The 14,548-nt window shown below is 43.8% G+C and overlaps 1 protein-coding gene across 9 annotated transcripts in view; it reads right to left on the bottom strand.

Annotated features, from left to right (window-relative positions):
- Positions 1-14,548, bottom strand: part of abcc12 (ATP binding cassette subfamily C member 12) — a 229,730-nt gene that overhangs the window by 107,837 nt on the left and 107,345 nt on the right. For all 9 annotated transcript variants that reach the window (XM_090223368.1, XM_090223367.1, XM_090223366.1 and 6 more), the window contains 3 exons: positions 10,334-10,507; positions 8,402-8,549; positions 1,584-1,732 (listed from right to left, as the gene is read on the bottom strand). In XM_090223368.1, the coding sequence (XP_090079494.1) occupies positions 1,584-1,732; positions 8,402-8,549; positions 10,334-10,507 (471 nt within the window). The remainder of the gene's footprint in view (positions 1-1,583; positions 1,733-8,401; positions 8,550-10,333; positions 10,508-14,548) is intronic.

Raw genomic sequence — 14,548 nt, 5'->3', positions numbered from 1 at the left:
AGGTATTAGGACCAGGTATTAGGACTAGGTATTAGGACAAGGACTATGTATTAGGACTAGGTATTAGGACTAGGTATTAGGACTAGGACTATGTATTAGGTCTAGGTATTAGGACTAGGCATTAGGTCTAGGTATTAGGACTAGGCATTAGGTCTAGGTATTTGGACCAGGTATTAGGTCTAGGTATTAGGACTAGGCATTAGATCTCTGTATTAGGGCTAGGTATTAGGACTAGGTATTAGGACTAGGTATTAGGTCTAGGTGTTAGGACTAGGCATTAGGTCTAGGTATTTGGACCAGGTATTAGGTCTAGGTATTAGGACTAGGCATTAGGTCTAGGTATTTGGACCAGGCATTAGGTCTAGGTATTAGGACTAGGTATTAGGTCTAGGTATTAGGACTAGGCATTAGATCTCTGTATTAGGACTAGGTATTAGGACTAGGTATTAGGACTAGGTATTAGGACTAGGTATTAGGTCTAGGTATTAGGTCTAGGTATTAGGTCTAGGTATTAGGACTAGGTATTAGGACTAGGTATTAGGACTAGGTATTAGGACTAGGTATTAGGTCTAGGTATTAGGACTAGGTATTAGGTCTAGGTATTAGGTCTAGGTATTAGGTCTAGGTATTAGGTCTAGGTATTAGGACTAGGTATTAGGACTAGGTATTAGGACTAGGTATTAGGTCTAGGTATTAGGTCTAGGTATTAGGACCAGGTATTAGGTCTAGGTATTAGGACTAGGTCTAGGTATTAGGACTAGGTATTAGGTCTAGGTATTAGGTCTAGGTATTAGGACCAGGTATTAGGACTAGGTATTAGGACTAGGTCTAGGTATTAGGACTAGGTATTAGGTCTAGGTATTAGGACTAGGTATTAGAACTAGGTCTAGGTATTAGGACTAGTTCTAGGTATTAGGACTAGGTATTAGGACTTGGACTAGGTATTAGGTCTAGGTATTAGGACTAGGTATTAGGACTAGGACTAGGTATTAGGTCTAGGTATTAGGACTAGGTATTAGGACTAGGTATTAGGACTAGGTCTAGGTATTAGGTCTATGTATTAGGACTAGGTATTAGGACTAGGTATTAGAACTAGGTCTAGGTATTAGGTCTATGTATTAGGACTAGGTATTAGGTCTATGTATTAGGTCTAGGTATTAGGTCTAGGTATTAGGACTAGGTATTAGGACTAGGACTAGGTATTAGGACTAGGTATTAGGAGTACGTTTTAGGACTAGGTATTAGGTCTAGGCATTAGGACTAGGCATTAGGTCTATGTATTATGTCTATGTATTAGGACTAGGTATTAGGACTAGGCATTAGGACTAGGTATTAGGTCTATGTATTAGGTCTAGGTATTAGGACAAGGTATTAAGACTAGGTATAAGGACTAGGTATTAGGTCTAGGTATTAGGACTAGGTATTAGGTCTATGTATTAGGTCTAGGTATTAGGTCTAGGTATTAGGACTAGGTATTAGGTCTAGGTATAAGGACTAGGTATTAGGACTAGGTATTAGGACTAGGCATTAGGACTAGGTATTAGGACTAGGCATTAGGACTAGGCATTAGGTATACTACTCACTTCCGAGGAGCTTAGGGGCAGGCCCATCAGGGTGTGGACTACGAAGGTGAGGATGGTTGCCAGGGTGGGGATGATGGTTGTGATGGAGGAGTTGATACTCTGGATGTAGCCAGCAATCTCCAGCAGCTGCTTCTCATTCTTCCTGATGTCTGATGGGGAAACACAGGACGGAAGATATGGACTGTGTCCAAAATGGATCCCTATTCCCTCTATATGGCACTATATCCAAACACACTGTATACACTGTAAACAACGCTCTAGTAAAGATTTATACCAAATGTTCTAGAACTCTAATAATATACTAGTATTCATAGTGACAATAGAACTCTAATAATATACTAGTATGCATAGTGACAATAGAACTCTAATAATATACTAGTATGTACAGTGACTATAGAACTCTAATAATATACTAGTATGTACAGTGACTATAGAACTCTAATAATATACTAGTATGTACAGTGACTATAGAACTCTAATAATATAGAACTCTAATAATATACTAGTATGTACAGTGACTATAGATGTAACGGTTTTCTTTATGAGAAGGAGAGTCGGACCAAAATGCGGCGTGTAGATTGCGATCCATGTTTATTGTGACTATAGCAACACGAATCCAAATACAAACAGTGCAAAATAATAAACGTAATGAAAACCGAAACAGCCTAAACTGGTGCAAACTAACACTAAGGACAGGAACATCAGGACACTAAGGACAATCACCCACAAACACACAGTGAAACCCAGGCTACCTAAATATGGTTCCCAATCAGAGACAATGACTAACACCTGCCTCTGATTGAGAACCATATCAGGCCGGACATAGAAATAGACAAACAAGACATCCAACATAGAATGCCCACCCAATTCACGTCCTGACCAACACTAAAACAAGGAAAACACACACGAACGATGGTCAGAACGTGACAGTACCCCCCCTCCAAGGTGCGGACTCCGGACGCACAACTTAAACCTATGGGGGAGGGTGTGGGTGGGCATCTGTCCGCGGTGGCGGCTCTGGCGCTGGACGTGGACCCCACTCCATAACAGTTTTAGTCCACCTCCTTAGCGTCCCTAGATAGGTGACCCTTCTTAATGACAGCTCGGGACAGAGGGTCAGCTCGAGACAGAGGGGCAGCTCGGGACAGAAGTAGCTCGGGACTGATGGGTAGCACAGCACTGAGAGGAAGCTCAGGCAGGTAGTTAGATCCGGCAGATCCTGGCTGGCTGGCGGTTCTGGCAGATCCTGGCTGACTGGCAGATCTGGAAGAGTCTGGCTGACTGGCAGATCTGGAAGAGTCTGGTCGACTGGCAGATCTGGAAGAGTCTGGTCGACTGGCAGATCTGGAAGAGTCTGGTCGACTGGCAGATCTGGAAGAGTCTGGTCGACTGGCAGATCTGGAAGAGTCTGGTCGACTGGCAGATCTGGAAGAGTCTGGTCGACTGGCAGATCTGGAAGAGTCTGGTCGACTGGCAGATCTGGAAGAGTCTGGTCGACTGGCAGATCTGGAAGAGTCTGGTCGACTGGCAGATCTGGAAGAGTCTGGTCGACTGGCAGATCTGGAAGAGTCTGGTCGACTGGCGGATCTGGAAGAGTCCGGTCGACTGGCAGCTCTGGCTGCTCCATGCTGACTGGCTGCTCCATGATGACTGGCAGCTCCATGATGACTGGCAGCTCTGGCTGCTCCATGCTGACTGGCTGCTCCGTGCTGACTGGCAGCTCTGGCTGCTCCATGCTGACTGGCTGCTCCATGCTGACTGGCAGCTCTGGCTGCTCCATGCTGACTGGCTGCTCTGGCTGCTCCATGCTGACTGGCTGCTCCATGCTGACTGGCGGCCCTGGCTGCTCCATGCTGACTGGCGGCCCTGGCTGCTCCATGCTGACTGGCGGCCCTGGCTGCTCCATGCTGACTGGCGACCCTGGCTGCTCCATGCTAACTGGCAGCTCTGGCGGCTCCTTGCAGACTGGTAGCTCCTTGCAGACTGGCAGCTCTGGCGGCCCCTGGTTGACTGGCGGCGCTGGCGCTGGGCTGACTGGCGGCACTGGCGGCCCCTGGCTGACTGGCGGCACTGGCGGCCCCTGGCAGACGGGCGGCGCTGGCGGCCCCTGGCAGACGGGCGGCGCTGGCGGCGCTGGGCAGACGGGCGGCGCTGGCGGCGCTGGGCAGACGGGCGGCGCTGGCGGCGCTGGGCAGACGGGCGGCGCTGGCGGCGCTGGGCAGACGGGCGGCGCTGGCGGCGCTGGGCAGACGGGCGGCACTGGCGGCGCTGGGCAGACGGGCGGCACTGGCGGCGCTGGGCAGACGGGCGGCACTGGCGGCGCTGGGCAGACGGGCGGCACTGGCGGCGCTGGGCAGACGGGAAGCTCCGATGGCGCCGGGCAGACGGGAAGCTCCGGCAGAGGCGCCGGGCAGACGGGAGGCTCCGGCAGAGGCGCCGGACAGGCGGGAGGCTCCGGCAGAGGCGCCGGACAGGCGGGAGGCTCCGGCAGAGGCGCCGGACAGGCGGGAGGCTCCGGCAGAGGCGCCGGACAGGCGGGAGGCTCCGGCAGAGGCGCCGGACAGGCGGGAGGCTCCGGCAGAGGCGCCGGACAGGCGGGAGGCTCCGGCAGCGCTGGAGAGGAGGAAGGCTCTGGACGGATGGGCCGGAGAGACAGCCTGGTACGGGGAGCTGCCACCGGAGGGCTGGGGTGTGGAGGTGGTGACGGATAGACCGGGCCGTGCAGGCGCACTGGAGCTCTTGAGCACCGAGCCTGCCCAACCTTACCCGGTTGAATGGTCCCGGTCGCCCTGCCAGTGCGGCGAGGTGGAATAGCCCGCACTGGGCTATGCAGGCGAACCGGGGACACCGTGCGCAAGGCTGGTGCCATGTAAGCCGGCCCAAGGAGACGCACTGGAGACCAGATGCGTAGAGCCTGCTTCATGGCACTTGGCTCGATGCCCACTCTAGCCCGGCCGATACGCGGAGCTGGAATGTACCGCACCGGGCTGTGCACCCGCACTGGGGACACCGTGCGCTCCACAGCATAACACGGTGCCTGCCCGGTCTCTCTAGCCCCCCGGTAACCACAGGAAGTTGGCTCAGGTCTCCTACCTGGCGTAGCCATACTCCCTGTTAGCCCCCCCCAAAGAAATTTTTGGGGCTGCTTCTCAGGCTTCCATCCGCTACGTCGTGCTGCCTCCTCATATCTGCGCCTCTCCGCTTTCGCCGCCTCCAGTTCTTCTTTGGGGCGGCGATATTCTCCTGGCTGAGCCCAGGGTCCTCTTCCTTCTAATTCGTCCTCCCATGTCCATACCTCCTCTTTGGGCTGCTCCTTTGGGCGGCTACACTCCCCTGGTTTAGCCCAGGGTCCTCTCCCGTCGAGGATTTCCTCCCATGTCCAGAAATCCTTATTGCGCGTCTCCTCGCGCTGCTCCTGCCTGTTGACACGCTGCTTGGTCCTTTTGTGGTGGGTGATTCTGTAACGGTTTTCTTTATGAGAAGGAGAGTCGGACCAAAATGCGGCGTGTAGATTGCGATCCATGTTTATTGTGACTATAGCAACACGAATCCAAATACAAACAGTGCAAAATAATAAACGTAATGAAAACCGAAACAGCCTAAACTGGTGCAAACTAACACTAAGGACAGGAACATCAGGACACTAAGGACAATCACCCACAAACACACAGTGAAACCCAGGCTACCTAAATATGGTTCCCAATCAGAGACAATGACTAACACCTGCCTCTGATTGAGAACCATATCAGGCCGGACATAGAAATAGACAAACAAGACATCCAACATAGAATGCCCACCCAATTCACGTCCTGACCAACACTAAAACAAGGAAAACACACACGAACGATGGTCAGAACGTGACAATAGAACTCTAATAATATACTAGTATGTACAGTGACTATAGAACTCTAATAATATGCTAGTATGTACAGTGACTATAGAACTCTAATAATATAGAACTCTAATAATATACTAGTATGTACAGTGACTATAGAACTCTAATAATATAAAACTCTAATAATATACTAGTATGTACAGTGACTATAGAACTCTAATAATATACTAGTATATACAGTGACTATAGAACTCTAATATTATACTAGTATGTACAGTGACTATAGAACTCTAATAATATACTAGTATATACAGTGACTATAGAACTCTAATAATATACTAGTATGTACAGTGACTATAGAACTCTAATAATATAGAACTCTAATAATATACTAGTATGTACAGTGACTATAGAACTCTAATAATATAAAACTCTAATAATATACTAGTATGTACAGCGACTATAGAACTCTAATAATATACTAGTATATACAGTGACTATAAAACTCTAATAATATACTAGTATGTACAGTGACTATAGAACTCTAATAATATAAAACTCTAATAATATACTAGTATGTACAGTGACTATAGAACTCTAATAATATAAAACTCTAATAATATACTGGTATGTACAGTGACTATAGAACTCTAATAATATACTAGTATATACAGTGACTATAGAACTCTAATAATATACTAGTATATACAGTGACTATAGGACTCTAATAATATAGAACTCTAATAATATACTAGTATGTACAGTGACTATAGAACGCTAATAATATAGAACTCTAATAATATACTAGTGTGTAGAGTGACTATAGAACTCGAATAATATAGAACTCTAATAATATACTAGTATATACAGTGACTACAGAACTCTAATAATATACTATTATGTACAATGAATATAGAACTCTAATAATATACTAGTATGTACAGTGACTATAGAACTCTAATACTATACTAGTATGTACAGTGACTATTGAACTCTAATAATATACTAGTATATACAGTGACTGTAGAACTCTAATAATATACTAGTATGTACAGTGACTCCAGAACTCTAATAATATAGAACTCTAATCATATACTAGTATGTACAGTGACTATAGAACTCTAATACTATACTAGTATGTACAGTGACTATTGAACTCTAATAATATACTAGTATATACAGTGACTGTAGAACTCTAATAATATACTAGTATCTACAGTGACTGTTGAACTCTAATCATATACTAGTATGTACAGTGACTATAGAACTCTAATAATATATTAGTATGTACAGTGACTATAGAACTCTAATAATATATTAGTATGTACAGTGACTATAGAACTATATTAATATACTAGTATGTACAGTGACTATAGGACTCTAATAATATAGAACTCTAATAATATACTAGTATGTACAGTGACTATAGAACTCTAATAATATACTAGTATGTACAGTGACTATAGAACTATATTAATATACTAGTATGTACAGTGACTATAGGACTCTAATAATATATAACTCTAATAATATACTAGTATGTACAGTGACTATAGAACTATATTAATATACTAGTATGTACAGTGACTATAGGACTCTAATAATATATAACTCTAATAATATACTAGTATGTACAGTGACTATAGAACTCTAATAATATAGAACTCTAATAATATACTAGTATATACAGTGACTATAGGACTCTAATAATATAGAACTCTAATAATATATTAGTATGTACAGTGACTATAGAACTCTAATAATATACTAGTATATACAGTGACTATAGGACTCTAATAATATATAACTCTAATAATATACTAGTATGTACAGTGACTATAGAACTCTAATAATATAGAACTCTAATAATATACTAGTATATAGAGTGACTATAGAACTCTAATAATATACTAGTATGTACAGTGACTATAGGACTCTAATAATATATAACTCTAATAATATACTAGTATGTACAGTGACTATAGAACTCTAATAATATAGAACTCTAATAATATACTAGTATATACAGTGACTATATAACTCTAATAATATACTAGTATATACAGTGACTATAGGACTCTAATAATATATAACTCTAATAATATACTAGTATGTACAGTGACTATAGAACTCTAATAATATAGAACTCTAATAATATACTAGTATATACAGTGACTATAGAACTCTAATAATATACTAGTATATACAGTGACTATAGAACTCTAATAATATATTAGTATGTACAGTGACTATAGAACTCTAATAATATACTAGTATATACAGTGACTATAGGACTCTAATAATATATAACTCTAATAATATACTAGTATGTACAGTGACTATAGAACTCTAATAATATAGAACTCTAATAATATACTAGTATATACAGTGACTATAGAACTCTAATAATATAGAACTCTAATAATATACTAGTGTGTACAGTGACTATAGAACTCTAATAATATACTAGTATGTACAGTGACTATAGAACTCTAATAATATAGAACTCTAATAATATAGAACTCTAATAATATACTAGTATGTACAGTGACTATAGAACTCTAATAATATACTAGTATGTACAGTGACTATAGAACTCTAATAATATAGAACTCTAATAATATACTAGTATATACAGTGACTATAGAACTCTAATAATATTTAACTCTAATAATATACTAGTATATACAGTGACTATAGAACTCTAATAATATAGAACTCTAATAATATAGAACTCTAATAATATAGAACTCTAATAATATAGAACTCTAATAATATACTAGTATATACAGTGACTATAGACCTCTAATAATATACTAATAATATACTTTAAAATTACATCTAAAAAGGATTCAAAATTGTTTTTTTCATACAGATCTACACATTACTATATTATCAGGAGATGGTATTTGGCCAATAAACACCTTCTGTATCCTCTTTAGATACCTTCCTAACACCCTGTGGTGACCCTACTCTTCCTCACCGGTGATTTTCTTCTCGAAGGAGGTTTCCCAGGCATACATCTTGATGAGTTTGATGCAGGTGAGAACCTCGTTCATGGTGCGGACACGAGTGTCTGTGACGCTCACCGCTTTCCTCCTGAACACTTGGATCAGTCTGGCCATGGAAAACTACAGACGACACAACGACATACTGGTCAGTCTGGTCCAAGGTAAACTACAGACAACACAACGAAACACTGGTCAGTCTGGCCATGGTAAACTACAGACGACACAACGACATACTGGTCAGTCTGGTCCAAGGTAAACTACAGACAACACAACGACATACTGGTCAGTCTGGTCCAAGGTAAACTACAGAAAACACGACAACATACTGGTCAGTCTGGCCCATGGTAAACTAAAGGCAACAGAATAGCATACTGGTCAGAGTCAGAGACTCCTATGAGGGTTAGGGTTACTTCATGTTTGGGGATGAAGATGAGATAGACAGAGACTCCTATGAGGGTTAGTTCCTGTGTGGGGATGAAGATGAGGTAGACAGAGACTCCTATGAGGGTTAGTTCCTGTATGGGGATGAAGATGAGGTAGACAGAGACTCCTATGAGGGTTAGTACCTGTGTGGGGATGAAGATGAGGTAGACAGAGACTCCTATGAGGGTTAGTTCCTGTATGGGGATGAAGATGAGGTAGACAGAGACTCCTATGAGGGTTAGTTCCTGTATGGGGATGAAGATGAGGTAGACAGAGACTCCTATGAGGGTTAGTACCTGTGTGGGGATGAAGATGAGGTAGACAGAGACTCCTATGAGGGTTAGTTCCTGTATGGGGATGAAAATTAGGTAGACAGAGACTCCTATGAGGGTTAGTTCCTGTATGGGGATGAAGATGAGGTAGACAGAGACTCCTATGAGGGTTAGGGTTAGTTCCTGTATGGGGATGAGGATGAGGTAGACAGAGACTCCTATGAGGGTTGGTTCCGGTATGGGGATGCAGATGAGGTAGACAGAGACTCATATGAGGGTTAGTTCCTGTATGGGGATGAAGATGAGGTAGACAGAGACTCCTATGAGGGTTAGGACCTGTGTGGGGATGAAGATGAGGTAGACAGAGACTCCTATGAGGGTTAGTTCCTGTATGGGGTTGAAGATGAGGTAGACAGAGACTCATATGAGGGTTAGTACATGTGTGGGGATGAAGATGAGGTAGACAGAGACTCCTATGAGGGTTAGTTCCTGTATGGGGATGAAGATGAGGTAGACAGAGACTCCTATGAGGGTTAGTTCCTGTTTGGGGATGAAGATGAGGTAGACAGAGACTCCTATGAGGGTTAGTTCCTGTGTGGGGATGAAGATGAGGTCGACAGAGACTCCTATGAGGGTTAGTACCTGTATGGGGATGAATACGAGGTAGACAGAGACTCCTATGTGGGTTAGTTCCTTTTTGGGGATGAAGATGAGGTAGACAGAGACTCCTATGAGGGTTAGTTCCTGTATGGGGATGAAGATGATGTAGACAGAGACTCCTATGAGGGTTAGGGTTAGTTCCTGTTTGGGGATGAAGATGAGGTAGACAGAGACTCCTCTGAGGGTTAGTTCCTGTATGGGGATGAAAATTAGGTAGACAGAGACTGCTATGAGGGTTAGTTCCTGTATGGGGATGAAGATGAGGTAGACAGAGACTGCTATGAGGGTTAGTACCTGTGTGGGGATGAAGATGAGGGAGACAGAGACTCCTATGAGGGTTAGTTCCTGTATGGGGATGAAGATGAGGTAGACAGAGCCTCCTATGAGGGTAGGTTCCTGTTTGGGGATGAAGATGAGGTAGACAGAGACTCCTATGAGGGTTAGTTCCTGTTTGGGGATGAAGATGAGGTAGACAGAGACTCCTATGAGGGTTAGTTCCTGTGTGGGGATGAAGATGAGGTCGACAGAGACTCCTATGAGGGTTAGTACCTGTATGGGGATGAATACGAGGTAGACAGAGACTCCTATGAGGGCAGTGTATCCTAGAGTGTAGCAGGCGTAGATCATACAGGCGGTCAGTAGCACAGGGATACACAGCAGGAAGGTACCAAACAGCACAGCCTCAAACATCCTGTAGCCATCACTAGTCAGCACGTTGATCATCTGGAGGGAGGAGAGGGAGGGGAAAAAGAGACGAGCGGGGAGAGGGGGAAGAGAAAGAAAGAAAGAGGAGAGAGAGAGAACGGAGAGAGAGAGAGAGGAGAGAGGGGAGAGCGAGAGAGAGGAGAGGGGAGAGCGAGAGAGAGAGGAGAGAGAAAGAGAGCAGGGGAGAGAAAGAGAAAGGTGAGAGAGGATAGGGAGAGAGAGGGAGGAGAGGAGAAGGAGAGAGCGAGAGAGCAAGAGAGCGAGAGAGGAGAGGGAGAGAGCGAAAGAGAGATAGAGGAGAGAGCGAAAGAGAGAGAGAGAGAGGGGAGACAGAGACAGAGACAGAGAGGAGAGAGAGAGGGGAGAGAGAGAGAGAGAGAGAGAGAGAGAGAGAGAGGAGAGAGAACATACGAGCAGGTGAGAATATAAGCTCCTACATGTTGTAGAATTAGAAACATTTGGATTCGGCAAGGACTTATACAGGATACTACCATCCACAACACTATGTCACCAGGACATATACAGGATACTACCATCCACAACACTATGTCACCAGGACTTATACAGGATACTACCATCCACAACACTATGTCACCAGGACATATACAGGATACTACCATCCACAACACTATGTCACCAGGACATATACAGGATACTACCCTCTACAACACTATGTCACCAGGATATATACAGGATACTACCCTCCACAACACTATGTCACCAGGACATATACAGGATACTACCATCCTCAACATAACCTTCACTAGGTCACCAGGACATATACAGGATACTACCATCCACAACACTATGTCACCAGGACATATACAGGATACTACCATCCACAACACTATGTCACCAGGACATATACAGGATACTACCATCCACAACACTATGTCACCAGGACATATACAGGATACTACCATCCACAACACTATGTCACCAGGACATATACAGGATACTACCATCCACAACACTATGTCACCAGGACATATACAGGATACTACCATCCTCAACACTATGTCACAGGACATATACAGGATACTACCATCCACAACACTATGTCACCAGGACATATACAGGATACTACCATCCACAACACTATGTCACCAGGACATATACAGGATACTACCATCCACAACACTATGTCACCAGGACATATACAGGATACTACCCTCTACAACACTATGTCACCAGGACATATACAGGATACTACCCTCTACAACACTATGTCACCAGGACATATACAGGATACTACCCTCTACAACACTATGTCACCAGGACATATACAGGATACTACCATCCACAACACTATGTCACCAGGACATATACAGGATACTACCCTCCACAACATAACCTTCACTATGTCACCAGGACATATACAGGATACTACCCTCCACAACACTATGTCACCAGGACATATACAGAATACTACCCTCTACAACATAACCTTCACTATGTCACCAGGACATATACAGGATGCTACCCCCTACAACATAACCTTCACTATGTCACCAGGACATATACAGGATACTACCATCCACAACACTATGTCACCAGGACATATACAGGATACTACCCTCCACAACACTATGTCACCAGGACATATACAGGGTACTACCCTCTACAACACTATGTCACCAGGACATATACAGGATACTACCCTCTACAACACTATGTCACCAGGACATATACAGGATACTACCATCCACAACACTATGTCACCAGGACATATACAGAATACTACCATCCACAACATAACCTTCACTATGTCACCAGGACATATACAGGATGCTCCCCCCTACAACAGAACCTTCACTATGTCACCAGGACATATACAGAATACTACCCTCCACAACACTATGTCACCAGGACATATACAGAATACTACCCTCTACAACATAACCTTCACTATGTCACCAGGACATATACAGGATACTACCCTCCACAACATAACCGTCACAATGTCTCCAGGACATATACAGGATACTACCCTCTACAACACTATGTCACCAGGACATATACAGGATACTACCCTCTACAACACTATGTCACCAGGACATATACAGGATACTACCCTCTACAACGCTATGTCACCAGGATATATACAGGATACTACCCTCCACAACACTATGTCACCAGGACATATACAGGATACTACCCTCCACAACATAACCGTCACTATGTCTCCAGGACTTATACAGGATACTACCCTCTACAACACTATGTCACCAGGACATATACAGGATACTACCATCCACAACACTATGTCACCAGGACATATACAGGATACTACCATCCACAACACTATGTCACCAGGACATATACAGGATACTACCATCCTCAACACTATGTCACAGGACATATACAGGATACTACCATCCACAACACTATGTCACCAGGACATATACAGGATACTACCATCCACAACACTATGTCACCAGGACATATACAGGATACTACCATCCACAACACTATGTCACCAGGACATATACAGGATACTACCCTCTACAACACTATGTCACCAGGACATATACAGGATACTACCCTCTACAACACTATGTCACCAGGACATATACAGGATACTACCCTCTACAACACTATGTCACCAGGACATATACAGGATACTACCATCCACAACACTATGTCACCAGGACATATACAGGATACTACCCTCCACAACATAACCTTCACTATGTCACCAGGACATATACAGGATACTACCCTCCACAACACTATGTCACCAGGACATATACAGAATACTACCCTCTACAACATAACCTTCACTATGTCACCAGGACATATACAGGATGCTACCCCCTACAACATAACCTTCACTATGTCACCAGGACATATACAGGATACTACCATCCACAACACTATGTCACCAGGACATATACAGGATACTACCCTCCACAACACTATGTCACCAGGACATATACAGGGTACTACCCTCTACAACACTATGTCACCAGGACATATACAGGATACTACCCTCTACAACACTATGTCACCAGGACATATACAGGATACTACCATCCACAACACTATGTCACCAGGACATATACAGAATACTACCATCCACAACATAACCTTCACTATGTCACCAGGACATATACAGGATGCTCCCCCCTACAACAGAACCTTCACTATGTCACCAGGACATATACAGAATACTACCCTCCACAACACTATGTCACCAGGACATATACAGAATACTACCCTCTACAACATAACCTTCACTATGTCACCAGGACATATACAGGATACTACCCTCCACAACATAACCGTCACAATGTCTCCAGGACATATACAGGATACTACCCTCTACAACACTATGTCACCAGGACATATACAGGATACTACCCTCTACAACACTATGTCACCAGGACATATACAGGATACTACCCTCTACAACGCTATGTCACCAGGATATATACAGGATACTACCCTCCACAACACTATGTCACCAGGACATATACAGGATACTACCCTCCACAACATAACCGTCACTATGTCTCCAGGACTTATACAGGATACTACCCTCTACAACACTATGTCACCAGGACATATACAGGATGCTACCCTCTACAACAGAACCTTCACTATATCACCAGGACATATACAGGATACTACCCTCTACAACACTATGTCACCAGGACATATACAGGATACTACCCTCTACAACAGAACCTTCACTATGTCACCAGGACATATACAGGATACTACCCTTCACAACACTATGTCACCAGGACATATACAGGATACTACCCTCTACAACACTATGTCACCAGGACATATACAGGATACTACCCTCCACAACACTATGTCACCAGGACATATACAGGATACTACCCTCCACAACACTATGTCACCAGGACATATACAGGATACTACCCTCCACAACACTATGTCACCAGGACATATACAGGATACTACCCTCTACAACACTATGTCACCAGGACATATACAGGATACTACCCTCCACAACACTATGTCACCAGGACATATATAGGATACTACCCTCCACAACACTATGTCACCAGGATATATACAGGATAC

Source organism: Oncorhynchus mykiss, chromosome 26 (genome assembly GCF_057628025.1).
Source record: "Oncorhynchus mykiss isolate SJ-2025 chromosome 26, ASM5762802v1, whole genome shotgun sequence".
NCBI classification, from domain to species: Eukaryota; Metazoa; Chordata; class Actinopteri; order Salmoniformes; family Salmonidae; genus Oncorhynchus; species Oncorhynchus mykiss.
Note: the sequence above shows the minus strand (reverse complement) of the source record. Positions and strands in the feature narration are given on the sequence as shown.